This window comes from Hypanus sabinus, chromosome 6 (assembly GCF_030144855.1).
Source record: "Hypanus sabinus isolate sHypSab1 chromosome 6, sHypSab1.hap1, whole genome shotgun sequence".
In the NCBI taxonomy this organism is placed as follows: Eukaryota; Metazoa; Chordata; class Chondrichthyes; order Myliobatiformes; family Dasyatidae; genus Hypanus; species Hypanus sabinus.
In genome coordinates, this window is record NC_082711.1 from 178,539,656 (window position 1) to 178,557,355 (window position 17,700).

At 49.9% G+C, this 17,700-nt stretch overlaps 1 protein-coding gene across 1 annotated transcript in view; it reads left to right on the top strand.

The window, feature by feature from the left end:
• The window catches only part of scarf1 (scavenger receptor class F, member 1), a 70,804-nt gene that overhangs the window by 12,027 nt on the left and 41,077 nt on the right, over positions 1-17,700 (top strand). Inside the window, exons 3-6 of the mRNA XM_059973706.1 lie at positions 2,088-2,189; positions 2,594-3,116; positions 7,652-7,870; positions 9,160-9,288. Of these exons, the coding sequence (XP_059829689.1) occupies positions 2,088-2,189; positions 2,594-3,116; positions 7,652-7,870; positions 9,160-9,288 (973 nt within the window). The remainder of the gene's footprint in view (positions 1-2,087; positions 2,190-2,593; positions 3,117-7,651; positions 7,871-9,159; positions 9,289-17,700) is intronic.

Consider the following 17,700-nt stretch of genomic DNA (forward strand, 5'->3'; position numbering starts at 1 on the left):
ATTTTGCGCATAAAAAATGAATTTAAAAAATTAAGTGGGGAGTGCAGAGCCGGCAGACAGCACAGCGAGGCAGATTGTGAGGTCGAAAGCATTCAACAGACTTGCACCAGTGGGGCAGAAGTTGTCCTTCAGCCTGGCGGGACGCACCTTTGTATCTCTGTCCGGTGGGCGAGGGAGAAGTGAGAACTTGCGGTGCGCCGAGTCTCTGATTGCATCGGCTGCTTTACCGATGCGGTGGGAAGTGCAGACAGAACCCATGGAAAGGAAGGCTGGTTCCTGTGATGTGTCCACACCTCTCTGGAGTTTCCTGTGTCTTGGTCAGAGCCAGCCGTGGTGTATCCGGACTGACAGCGCATCGAGACAAGCGGGTCGCGACCGACGGGGACCCGACCTGCTCGACCTCTTTAGCCTCCTGAGGAAGCAGAGACGTTGATGAACTTTCCTGGCAGTGAATCATGTAGCTGGACCAGGACAGGCTGTACAGACAAGGAACCTGAAGCTCCCAACCCCTCCAAACTCAACATTGCTAATGTAGACAGAACCCTGAGCTCCACCTCCCTTCCTGAAGTCAATGACCAGTTCCTTTGTCTTGTTGACATCGAGGGAAAGGTTGTTGTCGTGACACCATGTCACCAAACTCTCTACCCTCTTCCTGTTCTTCGTCTCGTCGTTATCTGAGATACGGTCCACTGCGATGGCGTGATCTGCAAACTCATACGGATACACCCAGCAAGATCTCGATCCCCCCCCGATCCCCCTATGTAACCCCCTATGGCGGTCTCGTCGGAGTCGGAACAGAATCTGGCCCCGTTGCCAGCAGCGGAGAGGGAGTAGAGTCGGGAACTGGGAACCTTGTGGAGCATCAGCGTTTAGAATAATCAGGCTGGAGATGAAGCTGTGTCTCCTTACTGATCGCGGTCGGTTGGTCAGGAAGTCAAGGGTCCGACTGTAGAGGGAAATGTTGTGTCCCATGTTTAGCAGTTTGGGGGACTAGGAGGGGCAAAACTGAGCGAGTGTGAAGTAGAGAGATACCGTGATCACACCCTCCCAGTGTGTGTGTGAGTGTGTGTGTGTGTGTGTGTGTGTGTGTGTGTGTGTGTGTGTGTGTGAGTGTGAGTGTGAGTGTGTCTGTGTGTCAGTGTGTGTGTGTGTGTGTGAGTGTGTCTGTGTGTGAGTGTGAGTGTGTGTGTGTGTGTGTGTGTGTGTGTGTGTGTGAGTGTGTGTGTGTGTGTGAGTCTGTGTGTGAGTGTGTGTGTGTGAGTGTGTGTTTGTCTGTGTGTGTGTCTGTGAGTGTGTGTGTGTGTCTGTGTGTGAGTGTGAGTGTGTGTGTGTCTGTGTGTGAGTGTGTATGTGTCTGTGTGTGAGTGTGTGTGTGTCAGTGTGTGTGTGTGTGTGTGTGTCTGTGTGTGAGTGTGTCTGTGTGTGAGTGTGAGTGTGTGTGTGAGTGTGTGTGTGTGTGAGTGTGTGTGTGTGAGTGTGTGTTTGTCTGTGTGTGTGTCTGTGAGTGTGTGTGTGTCTGTGTGTGAGTGTGAGTGTGTGTGTCTGTGTGTGAGTGTGTGTGTGTCTGTGTGTGAGTGTGTGTGTGTCAGTGTGTGTGTGTGTGTCTGTGTGTGTCAGTGTGTGTGTGTGTGTCTGTGTGTGAGTGTGTGTGTGTGTGTCAGTGTGAGTGTGTGTGTGTGTGAGTGTGTGTGTGTGTCAGTGTGTGTGTGTGAGTGTGTGTGTGTCAGTGTGTGTGTGTGAGTGTGTCTGTGTGTGAATGTGTGTGTGTGTGTGTCAGTGTGTGTGTGTGAGTGTGTGTGTGTGTCTGTGTGTGTGGGCGGGGGTGAGATGGGATTCAGATGGGGGCTGGCGTGATGGATGGTGGAGTGAGGGGTGGTGTTCTGGCATGGTGGCAGGGCGTGGGATTGAGGGGCTGAGGTGGGATTGGATAGGGGGACATGAGAATGAGATGATGGGTGCTGGTGTTATGGCCGGATGGGATTGAGTTGGGGTGGATGGGGTTGTCTCCACACTGACCCCCCCCCCCCCCATCGTATTCACGGTAACTGTGATGGGACAGCCACAGACAATGATGTTTCCTCCTGCAGCGATCTGCGAGCGGGAGAGCGCCTGTCGGCCGGGAGAGATCTGCGTCCGACCCCAGGTGTGTCGCTGTCCACACGGATACTTTGGAGCCAACTGTGTCACCCGTAAGTGGGGCAGAGACCCAGTGAATCCCACCACCGGCCGTGTTCACCCACTGCATCCCTTCCCTCATCCCACCTTCTCCTCCCGACCCCTGCCTCCATTCTCCCTCTTCCCTCCTTTCCTTTCCTCCTCTTCCCTTCCCCTCCACTGGTACTGAGGGAGGGTCACGTCGCAGAGTGTTGGTACTGAGGGAGGGCGAAATGAGCGAGGGTCACACTGTGGGAGGGCTGTATGAGGGACAGCCGCACCGCTGGAGGGGCGTGGGATCCTGCCATGCACTGTCCGCCACTGCTGTCAAATGGCAGGGCGGAGGCCAAGACCCACACCCCTCCCGTTATTTGGGAAGCCCGTGGGGCGTCAGTAGGCCCCACATCAACGCAGACCTCTGTTTGTTTGTGTCCCGCAGGCTGTCCGGAGCAGTTCTGGGGCACCGACTGCCGGGAGCTCTGCTCTTGCCACCCCCATGGTGTGTGCGATGCCGTCAGCGGACACTGCTCCTGCCGGCCCGGCCGCTGGGGCCCCAACTGCAGCCGGAGCTGCCGCTGCTCCCACGGAGTCTGCGAGCCGGACAGCGGCCGCTGCCGCTGCGAAGCGGGCTGGTGGGGCGCCGACTGCTCGCGGTTTTGCCAGTGCCGGCGGGAGAGCTCCGAGTGCGACCCGCAGAGTGGCCGCTGCACCTGCTCGCCGCGCTGGTGGGGTCGGCGCTGTAACATCCGCTGTTACTGCGGCCAGTCGCCGTGCAGCCAGAGCACCGGAGAGTGCCAGTGCCAGGCGGGCTGGTGGGGTGCCCGCTGTGAACAGACTTGCGCCTGTCTACATGGCAGCTGCCACCCCCGCAACGGCCACTGCGTCTGCCAGCCGGGCTACCGAGGCGGCGACTGCGGCGAGCCGTGCGCCGCCGGTACCTACGGAGTGGGCTGCGAGAACAGGTAAGAGCCATGAGCTGGAGCCGGCGGCGGCGTTTGTCACTGCGGTTCAGTGTGAGGCCGACATACACACACACACACGTGTGCACAGACGGGCACACACACACACATACACACACACACACACACACACACACACACACACACACACACACACACACACACGTGTGCACAGACGGGCACACACACACACACACACACGTGTACACAGACGGGCACACACACACACACGTGTACACAGACGGGCACACAGACGGGCACACAGACACACACACACACGTGTGCACAGACTGGCACACAGACACACACACACACATGTGTACACAGATGGGCACACAGACACACACATGTGTACACAGACGGGCACAAAGACACACACACACACACACACACACACACACACGTGTACACAGATGGGCACACACACACACACACACACACACACACACACGTGTACACAGACGGGCACACAGACACACATACACACACACGTGTACACAGACGGACACACAGACACATACAGACAGACAGGTAGACACACACACACGTGTACACAGACGGGCTCACAGACACACAGGCACACATACACACGCACACACACACACACACACACACACACACACACACACACACACACAGGTGTACACAGATGGACACACAGACACAGACAGATAGACACACACACACACGTGTACACAGACGGGCACAGACTAACAGGCACACATACACACACACGTGTGTACACAGACAGACACACAGACAAACAGGCACATATACATATATACACACACACACACACACACACACACACAGGTGTACACAGACGGACACACAGACACAGACAGACAGACACACACACACGTGTACACAGACGGGCACACAGACACACAGGCATAAACATGGACACGGACACGCAGAATATATACCTGTACTGTATATATTGATTGAGTAGTATTGCTGAGTGTGAAGATGTTTGACTGGAATTAGCTCAAAGTAAGGGTTAATGTTCTGTTGGGACGGTGGAGACAACGGGGTTAATGGTCTGTTGGGACGGTGGAGACAGCGGGGTTAATGGTCTGTTGGGACGGTGGAGACAACGGGGTTAATGGTCTGTTGGGACGGTGGAGACAGCGGGGTTAATGGTCTGTTGGGACGGTGGAGACAGCGGGATCGTTTCTGGAGCCGAGGAGGTTGTAGCGATATTTAATGTAATACAGTATTTCAAGCCAGGAACAGAATACACTTGCCTCGCGAAGTGATACCCTGAGAGCCGATGAGCAGGGGAAACAGAGGAATCTGGCTATTAGGCCCAAATGCTCCACGCCAACCAAGATACCCATCTAAACTGGTTGCATTTGCCTGGGTTTCGCCCATAACTCTAACCCCTTCCTATCCGTGTTCCTGTCCAAATGTTATTAATGTTTAGTACCTGCTCGACCACTTCCTCTCATCAACCTGTGCCCTCGTGTTTTTAGCAGCCCCTCCTTGGGAAAAAATTGTCAGCCTTTACCCAGTCTGTACCCCTTATGATCTTACGTATTTCTATCAGGTCACCCCTGAGGGCATGGAGACAGACGGAGGCTCCGTGTCGTAGTTCATTCCCCAGCGCACAAAATGCTCGAGGAACTCACCAGGTCAGGCAGCATCTATGGAAGGAAATTAACAGTCGACGTTCCAGGCCAAGACACTTCATCAGGACTCCCCCCCCCCCCCCTCAACTGCCTATCTCCTTCCCTTTCTCCCGTGGTCAACTCTCCCTTCCTAGTAGATTCCTTCCTTTACTGCCATTCTCCCATTCCACCAATCACTGCCCAGCTCCTAATGCATCCCCTCCCCACCCACTCACCTTCCGTCGCGTGCAGCTCGTACCCCTCCCCATACACCCCACCTTCTTATTCCGGCTTCTCCCCGTCCTTTCCAGCCCTGATGAAGGGTCTCGGCCTGGAGCGGACTCGATGCTCTAACTCCATTCCTATGTATTATGGTCTACGGTCTCTCCAGGGATGCTGCCTGACCTGCTGAGTCCCCCCAGTATTTTGTGCGTTGCTCCGGATTTCCAGCACCGGCAGGACCCCTCTGTTCAGTGTGACACAGGACTCTGGCCTACCGGCTGTTTCTGGGGGGACACACTGAGTGTCCTTGGAAGCCCATCAACTCGGTGAAAGACGAAACTTGGGTCTCCCAGCACGGAGAGCTGTCCGTGGAGGAACGCTGCCGACTGCCAGTTCCCGGGCTGCAGGAGGACTCGCTGAATCTTCGTGCAGACTCCGCAAGGGCTCGCTGGGGCAGAACCAGGGTCAGATTCAGAATCAGAGTATCACTGGCATTTGTCCCGAAATTTGTTCTTTTGAGGCAGAAGTACAGTGTAAAGCATAATAATTTTAAAAACTAATTTTTCAAAGTAAATTTATTATCAAGGTACCATATACAACCCTGAGATTCATTTCCTTGCAGGCTTACTCAATAAATCTATAGAATAATATAATAGAATCAATCACAATAATGCATAAGTAGATAGATAGATATTAAATGTGTGCAAAAATAGCACTAAAAGAAAAAAAGTAGTGAGCTAGTGTTCACGGGTTCAATGTCCATTCAGAAATCTGATGGCACAGGGGAAGAAGTTGTTCCTGAAACGTTGAATGTGAGTCTTCAGGCTCCTGTACCCCCTCCCTGACGGTAGCAATGAGAAGAGGGCATGTCCTGGATGATGGGGGTCCTCAATATGCAACCAGTGAGAATGCTCTCCATGGTCCACCTGTAGAAATTTGCCAGTCATTGGAGAAAGACCAGATCTCAAACTCCTAATGAAATATCGGCTCCTTCCGCTGCCCAGCATCGAAGGGCAGATTTGGGAGGAGTCGCCCTCGAACAATGAAAGGAGTATCGGCTCGGGGAGTGGGGTGAGGTGGGGAGGTACACATCAGTGGTTATAGTACTGTGGTTTTTAAAAATAGTCTTCACAATATTTAATGTACTTACCAAATGACAAGAATGCAAATAGTTTTTCGAAGTGCTTCTCTTTATTCTGAATAGTGTATAAATTTTAGAATTTAAAATCATCACCTGGAATTACTAGTTGAAATCCTGACCATAACCATGCTCAGCGGGGGTGGGATGGGGCTAATCTCTTCGGAGCCCGTCACCCCTTTAGGCCATCGGCCGTAGCACACCAGAGTCCTCGTGTAAGTCATCTTCGAAGATCTTTCCTCTCCCAGGGGTGAGTCCTTCCGAGCTTCGGCTGACGTTTCTGTAGCTCCGGGTTTTTACAGGTTGGGGTTGCTAACCCCACCCCAACCCTCCTCATTCTGCAGCCGGGCTTGGGACCGAACATGGGGGAGTTAATGGGGCAGTTAAGAAAATCTGGACTGACTTTAGAAATGATGAAGAGGCAGATGTTGAAAACCTGGAATAAACCGTGGGGTCCCCCGGGTAGGACAGGCAATGCCGAGGAGAGAGCACCGGAGCTCAGATGGAACCAGAACCAGAAGCTCTGCGTACCAGGCAGTTCCGGCTCACTCGTGGACCCGAATAAATGCGGTGGAATTTGGGACTGCATTGTGCCCGCATAAAGTCTGGGGTTCAGCTGGTGCCGTGAGATGTGGACCGGTGGGTCTAATCGTCCACTGCTTTGATGCAAAGTGAACCGCGCTGTCCCAGCGCTCAGCACTCGGTGTATATTGTCCAGTGTCAGCGCCCAGCACTCGGTGTATATTGTCCAGTGTCAGTGTCCAGTGTCAGCGCCCAGCACTCGGTGTATATTGTCCAGTGTCAGCGCCCAGCACTCGGTGTATATTGTCCAGTGACAGCGCCCAGCACTCGGTGTATATTGTCCAGTGTCAGTGTCCAGTGTCAGCGCCCAGCACTCGGTGTATATTGTCCAGTGTCAGTGTCCAGCACTCGGTGTATATTGTCCAGTGTCCAGTGTCAGCGCCCAGCACTCGGTGTATATTGTCCAGTGTCAGTGTCCAGCACTCGGTGTATATTGTCCAGTGTCAGTGTCCAGTGTCAGCGCCCAGCACTCGGTGTATATTGTCCAGTGTCAGCGCCCAGCACTCGGTGTATATTGTCCAGTGTCAGTGCCCAGCACTCAGTGTATATTGTCCAGTGTCAGTGTCCAGTGTCAGCGCCCAGCACTCGGTGTATATTGTCCAGTGTCAGCGCCCAGCACTCGGTGTATATTGTCCAGTGTCAGTGCCCAGCACTCGGTGTATATTGTCCAGTGTCAGTGTCCAGCACTCGGTGTATATTGTCCAGTGTCAGTGTCCAGTGTCAGCGCCCAGCACTCGGTGTATATTGTCCAGTGTCAGTGTCCAGCACTCGGTGTATATTGTCCAGTGTCAGTGTCAGTGTCCAGCTCTGGTCCCCAATGATACACCCAGCCCCCAGATTCTAGCGTCCAATGTACAGCACCCATTGCCCACTGCCCAATACCCAGTGTAGCGCCATGCCCATAGCCCAGTGCCCCATGTTTAGTGTCTAGTGCTAGGATTTGGAGTGCCGTGCCCACTGTCCGCTTTGTGTGTTTTCTCTGCCAGGTGTGGCCAGTGTAAAGGAGCCCAGCCCTGCTCTCCCGAGGACGGGTCCTGCCTGGTGTGTGAGGTGGGTTGGACGGGGAGCCGCTGCGACCAGCTCTGCCCCGCCGGCTCCTACGGAGAGAACTGTGCGAGCCAGTGTCCCCGCTGCCGAGATGGTGAGCCCTGCAACGTCCACACAGGTCACTGTGCGACCTGCGACCCGGGCTGGACGAAACCCAGGTACGTACTCCCGGCGCCGCTCGTTCTCCTGTTCACGTTCTCCTGTTCTCCAAGCCGCACATTTCCGTCCCTGTGCGCTCTCCCTGTTCCGCATGCTCCCGGCACCGCTCACTCTTGGTTCGACGCGCCCAGATGCGTGCTCTCCCAGTTCCGCGCTCCATAACACATAGGAGCAAAATTAGACCTTTCAGCCCATCAAGTCTGCTCCGCCATTCCATAATGGCTGATCCCAGATCCCACTCAACCCCATACACCTGCTTTCTCGCCATATCCTTTGATGCCCTGACCGATCAGGAAACGATCAACTTTCGCCTTAAATATACCCACGGACTTGGCCTCCACCGCAATCTGTGGCAGAACATTTCACACATTCACTACTCTCTGGGTTAAAAAAAAAACTTCCTCCTTAACTCCGTTCTAAAAGGTCGTCCCTCCATTTGGAGGCTGTTCCCTCTAGTTCTGGATACCCCGATCATAGAAAACATCCTCTCCACATCCATCCTATTAATTCGGTAGGTTTCAATGAGATCCCCCCCCCCCTCATATTCTTCTAAATTCTAGTGAGTACTGCCCCAAAGCTGCCAAACGATCCTAACATATTAACCCCTTCATTCCCAGAATCACCCTCGTGAGCCTCCTCTGGACTCTCTCATTGTTTCTGAGATACTGGGCCCAAAGCTGTTGACAATACTCCGTGCAGGCTGACTAGTGTCTTATAAAGCTCCAGCATCATCTCCTTGCTTTTATATTCTATTTCCTCTTGAAATAAATGCCAACATTTCATTTGCCATCTTTACCGCAGATGCAACCTGTAAATTAACCTTCTGAGAGTCTTGCATGAGGATTCCCAAGTCCCTCTGATGTTTGAACCTTCTCCCCATTTAGATAATAATCTGCACTATTGTTCCTTTTACCAAAATGCATTATCATACATTTCCCCACACAGTATTCCATCTGTTACTTTTAGCCCATTCTTCCAATTTGTCTATATCCTGCTGCAATCTCATTGCTTCCTCAGCACTACCCACCCCTCCACCTATCTTTGTATCATCCACAAACTTTGTCACAAAGCCATCAATTCCATTATCTAAATCATTGACAGACAATCTGTAAAGTAGCGGTCCCAATGCAGACCCCTGAGGAGCACCACTAGTCATGGCCAGGCGGTTCACTGTATCCAGCGCACGGCCCAGTGGTTCGCGGTATCCAGTGCCTGTGCACAGCCGTGTAGGCTGGGAATCTCTGCGTGCTCCGTGCTCACGGTGACCAAACCCCCTGTTACCGACCAGGTGTGACACTCCCTGTGCGACGGGAACCTACGGCGCTGAATGTCGATCATCCTGTCCAGACTGTTGCCATGGAACATGCCACCACGTGACAGGGGAATGCATCTGTGATGCGGGGTATACTGGAGACAGGTCAGTAGTCAGGAGCCAGGTGCACAACATACGTTCACACTAAATATCCGGCAGTGTCTGTGTACAGTTACACAGCAACCCCCACCCCGGATAAACAGTGTCTGTGTACAGTTACACAGCAACCCCCACCCTGGATAAACAGTGTCTGTGTACAGTTACACAGTGACCCTGACCCTGGATAAACAGTGACTGTACAATTTCACAGTGACCCTCACCCTGGATAAACAGTGTCTGTGTACAGTTACACAGTGAGTGACCCTGGATAAACAGTGACTGTACAATTTCACAGTGAGTGACCCTCACCCTGAATAAACAGTGACTTTGTACAGTTACACAGTGACCCTCACCCTGGATAAACAGTGTCTGTGTACAGTTACACAGCAACCCCCACCCTGGATAAACAGTGACTCTGTACAGTTACACAGCGACCCTCCCATGAATAAACAGTGACTCTGTACAGTTACACAGCGACCCTCCCATGAATAAACAGTGACTGTACAGTTACACAGCGACCCTCCCATGAATAAACAGTGACTGTACAGTTAGACAGCGACCCTCCCATGAATAAACAGTGACTGTACAGTTACACAGCGACCCTCCCATGAATAAACAGTGACTCTGTACAGTTACACAGCGACCCTCCCATGAATAAACAGTGACTCTGTACAGTTACACAGTGACCCTCCCATGAATAAACAGTGACTCTGTACAGTTACACAGCGACCCTCTCATGAATAAACAGTGACTCTGTACAGTTACACAGCGACCCTCCCATGAATAAACAGTGACTCTGTACAGTTACACAGTGACCCTCCCATGAATAAACAGTGACACTGTACAGTTACACAGCGACCCTCCCGTGAATAAACAGTGACTCTGTACAGTTACACAGACCCTCCCATGAATAAACAGTGACTGTACAGTTACACAGCGACCCTCCCATGAATAAACAGTGACTGTACAGTTACACAGCGACCCTCCCATGAATAAACAGTGACTCTGTACAGTTACACAGCGACCCTCCCATGAATAAACAGTGACTGTACAGTTACACAGCGACCCTCCCATGAATAAACAGTGACTGTACAGTTACACAGCGACCCTCCCATGAATAAACAGTGACTCTGTACAGTTACACAGCGACCCTCCCTTGAATAAACAGTGACTCTGTACAGTTACACAGCGACCCTCCCATGAATAAACAGTGACTGTACAGTTACACAGCGACCCTCCCATGAATAAACAGTGACTGTACAGTTACACAGTGACCCTCCCATGAATAAACAGTGACTCTGTACAGTTACACAGCGACCCTCCCATGAATAAACAGTGACTGTACAGTTACACAGCGACCCTCCCATGAATAAACAGTGACTGTACAGTTACACAGCGACCCTCCCATGAATAAACAGTGACTGTACAGTTACACAGCGACCCTCCCATGAATAAACAGTGACTGTACAGTTACACAGGGACCCTCCCATGAATAAACAGTGACTGTACAGTTACACAGCGACCCTCCCATGAATAAACAGTGACTGTACAGTTACACAGTGACCCTCCCATGAATAAACAGTGACTCTGTACAGTTACACAGCGACCCTCCCATGAATAAACAGTGACTGTACAGTTACACAGCAACCCTCCCATGAATAAACAGTGACTGTACAGTTACACAGCAACCCTCCCATGAATAAACAGTGACTGTACAGTTACACAGCGACCCTCCCATGAATAAACAGTGACTGTACAGTTACACAGCGACCCTCCCATGAATAAACAGTGACTGTACAGTTACACAGCGACCCTCCCATGAATAAACAGTGAATCTGTACAGTTAGACAGCGACCCTCCCATGAATAAACAGGTGACTGTACAGTTACACAGCGACCCTCCCATGAATAAACAGTGACTCTGTACAGTTACACAGCGACCCTCCCATGAATAAACAGTGACTGTACAGTTACACAGCGACCCTCCCATGAATAAACAGTGACTGTACAGTTACACAGCGACCCTCCCATGAATAAACAGTGACTCTGTACAGTTACACAGCGACCCTCCCATGAATAAACAGTGACTGTACAGTTACACAGCGACCCTCCCATGAATAAACAGTGACTGTACAGTTACACAGCGACCCTCCCATGAATAAACAGTGACAGTATAGTTACACAGTGACCCTCCCATGAATAAACAGTGACTCTGTACAGTTACACAGCGACCCTCCCATGAATAAACAGTGACTGTACAGTTACACAGCGACCCTCCCATGAATAAACAGTGACTGTACAGTTACACAGCGACCCTCCCATGAATAAACAGTGACTGTACAGTTACACAGCGACCCTCCCATGAATAAACAGTGACTGTACAGTTACACAGCAACCCTCCCATGAATAAACAGTGACTGTACAGTTACACAGGGACCCTCCCATGAATAAACAGTGACTGTACAGTTACACAGCAACCCTCCCATGAATAAACAGTGACTGTACAGTTACACAGCGACCCTCCCATGAATAAACAGTGACTGTACAGTTACACAGCGACCCTCCCATGAATAAACAGTGACTGTACAGTTACACAGCGACCCTCCCATGAATAAACAGTGACTCTGTACAGTTACACAGCGATCCTCCCATGAATAAACAGTGACTCTGTACAGTTACACAGCGACCCTCCCATGAATAAACAGTGACTGTACAGTTACACAGCGACCCTCCCATGAATAAACAGTGACTGTACAGTTACACAGCGACCCTCCCATGAATAAACAGTGACTCTGTACAGTTACACAGCGACCCTCCCATGAATAAACAGTGACTGTACAGTTACACAGCGACCCTCCCATGAATAAACAGTGACCGTACAGTTACACAGCGACCCTCCCATGAATAAACAGTGACTGTACAGTTAGACAGCGACCCTCCCATGAATAAACAGTGAATCTGTACAGTTAGACAGCGACCCTCCCATGAATAAACAGGTGACTGTACAGTTACACAGCGACCCTCCCATGAATAAACAGTGACTCTGTACAGTTACACAGCGACCCTCCCATGAATAAACAGTGACTCTGTACAGTTAGACAGCGACCCTCCCATGAATAAACAGGTGACTGTACAGTTACACAGCGACCCTCCCATGAATAAACAGTGACTCTGTACAGTTACACAGCGACCCTCCCATGAATAAACAGTGACTCTGTACAGTTAGACAGCGACCCTCCCATGAATAAACAGGTGACTGTACAGTTACACAGCGACCCTCCCATGAATAAACAGTGACTCTGTACAGTTACACAGTGACCCTCCCATGAATAAACAGTGACTCTGTACAGTTACACAGCGACCCTCCCATGAATAAACAGTGACTCTGTACAGTTACACAGCGACCCTCCCATGAATAAACAGTGACTCTGTACAGTTAGACAGCGACCCTCCCATGAATAAACAGGTGACTGTACAGTTACACAGCGACCCTCCCATGAATAAACAGTGACTCTGTACAGTTACACAGCGACCCTCCCATGAATAAACAGTGACTCTGTACAGTTAGACAGCGACCCTCCCATGAATAAACAGGTGACTGTACAGTTACACAGCGACCCTCCCATGAATAAACAGTGACTCTGTACAGTTAGACAGCGACCCTCCCATGAATAAACAGTGACTCTGTACAGTTACACAGCGACCCTCCCATGAATAAACAGTGACTGTACAGTTACACAGCGATCCTCCCATGAATAAACAGTGACTGTACAGTTACACAGCGACCCTCCCATGAATAAACAGTGACTGTGCAGTTACACAGCGACCCTCCCATGAATAAACAGTGACTGTACAGTTACACAGCGACCCTCCCATGAATAAACAGTGACTGTACAGTTACACAGCGACCCTCCCATGAATAAACAGTGACTGTACAGTTACACAGCGACCCTCCCATGAATAAACAGTGACTGTACAGTTACACAGCGACCCTCCCATGAATAAACAGTGACTGTACAGTTACACAGCGACCCTCCCATGAATAAACAGTGACTGTACAGTTACACAGCGACCCTCCCATGAATAAACAGTGACTGTACAGTTACACAGCGACCCTCCCATGAATAAACAGTGACTGTACAGTTACACAGCGACCCTCCCATGAATAAACAGTGACTGTACAGTTACACAGCAACACTCCCATGAATAAACAGTGACTGTACAGTTACACAGCGACCCTCCCATGAATAAACAGTGACTGTACAGTTACACAGCGACCCTCCCATGAATAAACAGGTGACTGTACAGTTACACAGCGACCCTCCCATGAATAAACAGTGACTCTGTACAGTTACACAGCGACCCTCCCATGAATAAACAGTGACTCTGTACAGTTACACAGCGACCCTCCCATGAATAAACAGGTGACTGTACAGTTACACAGCGACCCTCCCATGAATAAACAGTGACTGTACAGTTACACAGCGACCCTCCCATGAATAAACAGTGACTGTACAGTTACACAGCGACCCTCCCATGAATAAACAGTGACTCTGTACAGTTACACAGCGACCCTCCCATGAATAAACAGTGACTGTACAGTTAGACAGCGACACTCCCATGAATAAACAGTGACTCTGTACAGTTACACAGCGACCCTCCCATGAATAAACAGTGACTGTACAGTTACACAGCGACCCTCCCATGAATAAACAGTGACTGTACAGTTACACAGCGACCCTCCCATGAATAAACAGTGACTGTACAGTTACACAGCGACCCTCCCATGAATAAACAGTGACTGTACAGTTACACAGCGACCCTCCCATGAATAAACAGTGACTCTGTACAGTTACACAGCGACCCTCCCATGAATAAACAGGTGACTGTACAGTTACACAGCGACCCTCCCATGAATAAACAGTGACTGTACAGTTAGACAGCGACACTCCCATGAATAAACAGTGACTGTACAGTTACACAGCGACCCTCCCATGAATAAACAGTGACTCTGTACAGTTACACAGCGACCCTCCCATGAATAAACAGTGACTGTACAGTTACACAGCGACCCTCCCATGAATAAACAGGTGACTGTACAGTTACACAGCAACCCTCCCATGAATAAACAGTGACTGTACAGTTACACAGCAACCCTCCCATGAATAAACAGTGACTGTACAGTTACACAGGGACCCTCCCATGAATAAACAGTGACTGTACAGTTACACAGCAACCCTCCCATGAATAAACAGTGACTGTACAGTTACACAGCGACCCTCCCATGAATAAACAGTGACTGTACAGTTACACAGCGACCCTCCCATGAATAAACAGTGACTGTACAGTTACACAGCGACCCTCCCATGAATAAACAGTGACTGTACAGTTACACAGCGACCCTCCCATGAATAAACAGTGAATCTGTACAGTTAGACAGCGACCCTCCCATGAATAAACAGTGACTGTACAGTTACACAGCGACCCTCCCATGAATAAACAGTGACTCCGTACAGTTACACAGCGACCCTCCCATGAATAAACAGTGACTCTGTACAGTTACACAGCGACCCTCCCATGAATAAACAGTGACTCTGTACAATTAGACAGCGACCCTCCCATGAATAAACAGGTGACTGTACAGTTACACAGCGACCCTCCCATGAATAAACAGTGACTCTGTACAGTTACACAGCGACCCTCCCATGAATAAACAGTGACTGTACAGTTAGACAGCGACCCTCCCATGAATAAACAGTGACTCTCTACAGTTACACAGCGACCCTCCCATGAATAAACAGTGACTGTACAGTTACACAGCAACCCTCCCATGAATAAACAGTGACTGTACAGTTACACAGCGACCCTCCCATGAATAAACAGTGACTCTGTACAGTTACACAGCGACCCTCCCATGAATAAACAGTGACTGTACAGTTACACAGCGACCCTCCCATGAATAAACAGTGACTGTACAGTTACACAGCGAACCTCCCATGAATAAACAGTGACTCTGTACAGTTACACAGCGACCCTCCCATGAATAAACAGGTGACTGTACAGTTACACAGCGACAACCCATGAATAAACAGTGACTGAACAGTTACACAGCAACCCTCCCATGAATAAACAGTGACTGTACAGTTACACAGCGATCCTCCCATGAATAAACAGTGACTCTGTACAGTTACACAGCGACACTTCCATGAATAAACAATGACTGTACAGTTACACAGCGACCCTCCCATGAATAAACAGTGACTGTACAGTTACACAGCGACCCTCCCATGAATAAACAGTGACTGTACAGTTAGACAGCGACCCTCCCATGAATAAACAGTGACTGTATAGTTACACAGTGACCCTCCCATGAATAAACAGTGACTTTACTGTTACACAGCGACCCTCCCATGAATAAACGGTGACTCTGTACAGTTACACAGCGACCCTCCCATGAATAAACAGTGACTCTGTACAGTTACACAGCGACCCTCCCATGGATAAACAGTGACTGTACAGTTACACAGCGACCCTCCCATGAATAAACAGTGACTGTACAGTTACACAGCGACCCTCCCATGAATAAACAGTGACTGTACAGTTACACAGCGACCCTCCCATGAATAAACAGTGACTGAACAGTTACAGTGCGACCCTCCCATGAATAAACAGTGACTGTACAGTTACACAGCGACCCTCCCATGAATAAACAGTGACTGTACAGTTAGACAGCGACCCTCCCATGAATAAACGGTGACTCTGTACAGTTACACAGCGAACCTCCCATGAATAAACAGTGACTCTGTACAGTTACACAGCGACCCTCCCATGAATAAACAGTGACTGTACAGTTACACAGCGACCCTCCCATGAATAAACAGTGACTGTACAGTTACACAGTGACTCTCCCATGAATAAACAGTGACTCTGTACAGTTACACAGCGACCCTCCCTTGAATAAACAGTGACTGTACAGTTAGACAGCGACAACCCATGAATAAACAGTGACTGTACAGTTACACAGCGACCCTCCCATGAATAAACAGTGACTGTACAGTTACACAGCGACCCTCCCATGAATAAACAGTGACTGTACAGTTACACAGTGACTCTCCCATGAATAAACAGTGACTCTGTACAGTTACACAGCGACCCTCCCTTGAATAAACAGTGACTGTACAGTTAGACAGCGACAACCCATGAATAAACAGTGACTGTACAGTTACACAGCGACCCTCCCATGAATAAACAGTGACTGTACAGTTACACAGCGACCCTCCCATGAATAAACAGTGACTGTACAGTTACACAGCAACCCTCCCATGAATAAACAGTGACTGTACAGTTAGACAGCGACCCTCCCATGAATAAACAGTGACTGTACAGTTACACAGTGACCCTCCCATGAATAAACAGTGACTCTGTACAGTTACACAGCGACCCTCCCATGAATAAACAGTGACTGTACAGTTAGACAGCGACCCTCCAATGAATAAACAGTGACTCTCTACAGTTACACAGCGACCCTCCCATGAATAAACAGTGACTGTACAGTTACACAGTGATCCTCCCATGAATAAACAGTGACTGTACAGTTACACAGCGACCCTCCCATGAATAAACAGTGACTGTACAGTTACACAGCGACCCTCCCATGAATAAACAGTGACTCTGTACAGTTACACAGCGACCCTCCCATGAATAAACAGGTGACTGTACAGTTACACAGCGACCCTCCCAAGAATAAACAGTGACTGTACAGTTACACAGCAACCCTCCCATGAATAAACAGTGACTGTACAGTTAGACAGCGACCCTCCCATGAATAAACAGTGACTCTGTAGTTACACAGCGACCCTCCCATGAATAAACAGTGACTGTACAGTTACACAGCGACCCTCCCAGGAATAAACAGTGACTGTACAGTTAGACAGCGACCCTCCCATGAATAAACAGTCACTGTATAGTTACACAGTGACCCTCCCATGAATAAACAGTGACTGTACAGTTACACAGCGACCCTCCCATGAATAAACAGTGACTGTATAGTTACACAGTGACCCTCCCATGAATAAACAGTGACTGTACAGTTACACAGCGACCCTCCCATGAATAAACAGTGACTGTACAGTTAGACAGCGACCCTCCCATGAATAAACAGTGACTGTATAGTTACACAGTGACCCTCCCATGAATAAACAGTGACTTTACTGTTACACAGCGACCCTCCCATGAATAAACGGTGACTCTGTACAGTTACACAGCGACCCTCCCATGAATAAACAGTGACTCTGTACAGTTACACAGCGACCCTCCCATGGATAAACAGTGACTGTACAGTTACACAGCGACCCTCCCATGAATAAACAGTGACTGTACAGTTACACAGCGACCCTCTCATGAATAAACAGTGACTGAA